The following is a 2,015-nucleotide window of genomic DNA, read 5'->3' as shown; positions in this document are numbered from 1 at the left end:
TACAGGTAGCTTCCAGTCCAGCATGATGACTTAGCAGCTGTATTTTAGAATTTGCTTTATGAATTTCTAAGTTTCGGGCATGTCTCTGTTAGTACTTCAGTACTTACCTGCTGCTGAAGTTTTATGGACAAGATCTACTGCCTACAGAAAGACAGTACACAATATACAGCCATAATAATTCACCAGTGGAATTTGACTTTGTACTCCAAACTACAGAAATAACACAACATTATATGACAAAAAAGAAGTCTTAAAAAGATGTGTATTTTTAGATTAGCAGAACCACTCCTCCATTAACTAGGAATGTAAAAATGCACATGCACATGTGCATGTGTGCTTCAACTCAAGACATAGACGAGACATGAGAAATTTTAGGTGAAACATTTTAGCTGCCAAAATGATCAGTTGAAAACATAAGAACATAAGAGGGTATGACTGGGGAAAAAAGCAACAGTCATACATGTGGCATAAATGCTCGCTTAGAATTTGTAATTTTTCATTCTGTTACAGTTTGCCAGAGTTTGATACTCCCATACTCCCAGTGTGGGATATGGCATCCAAGACAAAGCAGATGAAACAAGATACCATGCGTGCTGGGAAAAACAAGCAAGAAGCAAGAACCAAGAATGGAGATATATCCAAAGGAATAAGTGACATGGAAACACTTGTCAAAGAGAGGAAATTGTACTTGCAGAAGGAATACAAGATTCTCACTGAACATATGAACACATACATGGGAAGACTGGAGCATTTCCTGCAGGAGAACAAATTTCTAGAAAAGGAAGCCCAACGGAATCAGGAAGAGAGCAATGCTTACCTCTCTTATATAACGAAACACAGCCAGAAGTGCCAGAATCTGATAATAACACTAAATGACCAGAATCACACTGATCTGTCTCAAGTTCGGATGCAGAAAGAGAAGGTAATCTCACAATACACAGAAAAAGAGAAGGAGGTAAGGAGCGCTCTGATGAATATGGAGACAAAGTACTCTCTTATGAAAAAGGAGGTTGAAGACCTGCAGCCTTTCAAAGATCCATCTGTTCAGCTGGAACAGATGAAAAAGATTAAAGAGCTGGAGGAGGAATTGTTGGTCACAAAGATACAGCATTCAGATGAAATGCAGAAAATCAAGAGCAGATTTCTGCAGGCCAAGGCTGACTGTGAGATGGACTTTCATCAGAAGATCCAAGTTCTCACCAAGAGAGCAGAAGCAGCAGCAATACAATCTCTAATTCAGCATATCAAACAAGTAAAAGCAGAGAATTGGCATCTGCGCCAGGAATTGCTCAGACTCATCCAATACTCAAAAATCCTTCAAGAAACCAAAGTTCAACTGAGAGAGCAGCAGCAGCAGCTTCTTCGGGAGAACAAATACACTCAGGACATGGCACACATGCACCACTGGTTACACCAGCATGAGGCACACAACACAAATGGCAAAACCTACAGCTCTCACAGCCCGTTCAGATGTGTCCCTTAACCTAAAAAAACACTTCTCCACTCCTTGCTCATGCCAATATATCAGTAGACATAGCTGGACTGTCAGCTGTTGCCACTATTAGTTAGTTAACAGAGTATACAGAAGTAAGTGTTCTGCAGGTGGATGAAAGGATTGATTTACATAGCTCATGCTCAGCATGCAATCCAGACCACAGATCTTAAAAGTAACCTCAGCTTTAGCTTTCATGACATCTGTATTAAGACATTTGGAACTGCAATCCTTTCACATCCCAAAATAAACAATGACATTTTCTCTTTGAGATCAGAATTTGATGTTTCATTAATTAGTAATTTACCATGGGCAAATTATATTCTTAGACATAGTAAGGCAATCTCTATGTTACTTTTCACTACAAACTACATCTACTGATACCATAGTATGAACCAATGTCAGCCAGCTCTTCCTTTCAGCAACATTCATTTTCCCAAATCTTCTACGTGGCAAGGACTTTATTTTACCTTCTGCTAGTCTCCAAAGGAGAGAAAATAAATATGCAAGCAACCAAATCCTT

At 39.3% G+C, this 2,015-nt stretch overlaps 1 protein-coding gene across 1 annotated transcript; it reads left to right on the top strand.

Moving 5' to 3' along the window:
• The first annotated feature begins 210 nt into the window (after window positions 1-210).
• On the top strand, window positions 211-2,015 carry CCDC166 (coiled-coil domain containing 166). Its single transcript, XM_052788041.1, has one exon. It carries the CDS (start codon window positions 461-463, stop codon window positions 1,481-1,483), a length of 1,023 nt encoding a protein of 340 aa, XP_052644001.1. The 5' UTR covers window positions 211-460; the 3' UTR covers window positions 1,484-2,015.

The sequence above is a fragment of the Harpia harpyja genome, chromosome 5, assembly GCF_026419915.1.
Source record: "Harpia harpyja isolate bHarHar1 chromosome 5, bHarHar1 primary haplotype, whole genome shotgun sequence".
NCBI classification, from domain to species: Eukaryota; Metazoa; Chordata; class Aves; order Accipitriformes; family Accipitridae; genus Harpia; species Harpia harpyja.
This window is presented reverse-complemented; position numbering and strand designations above follow the sequence as displayed.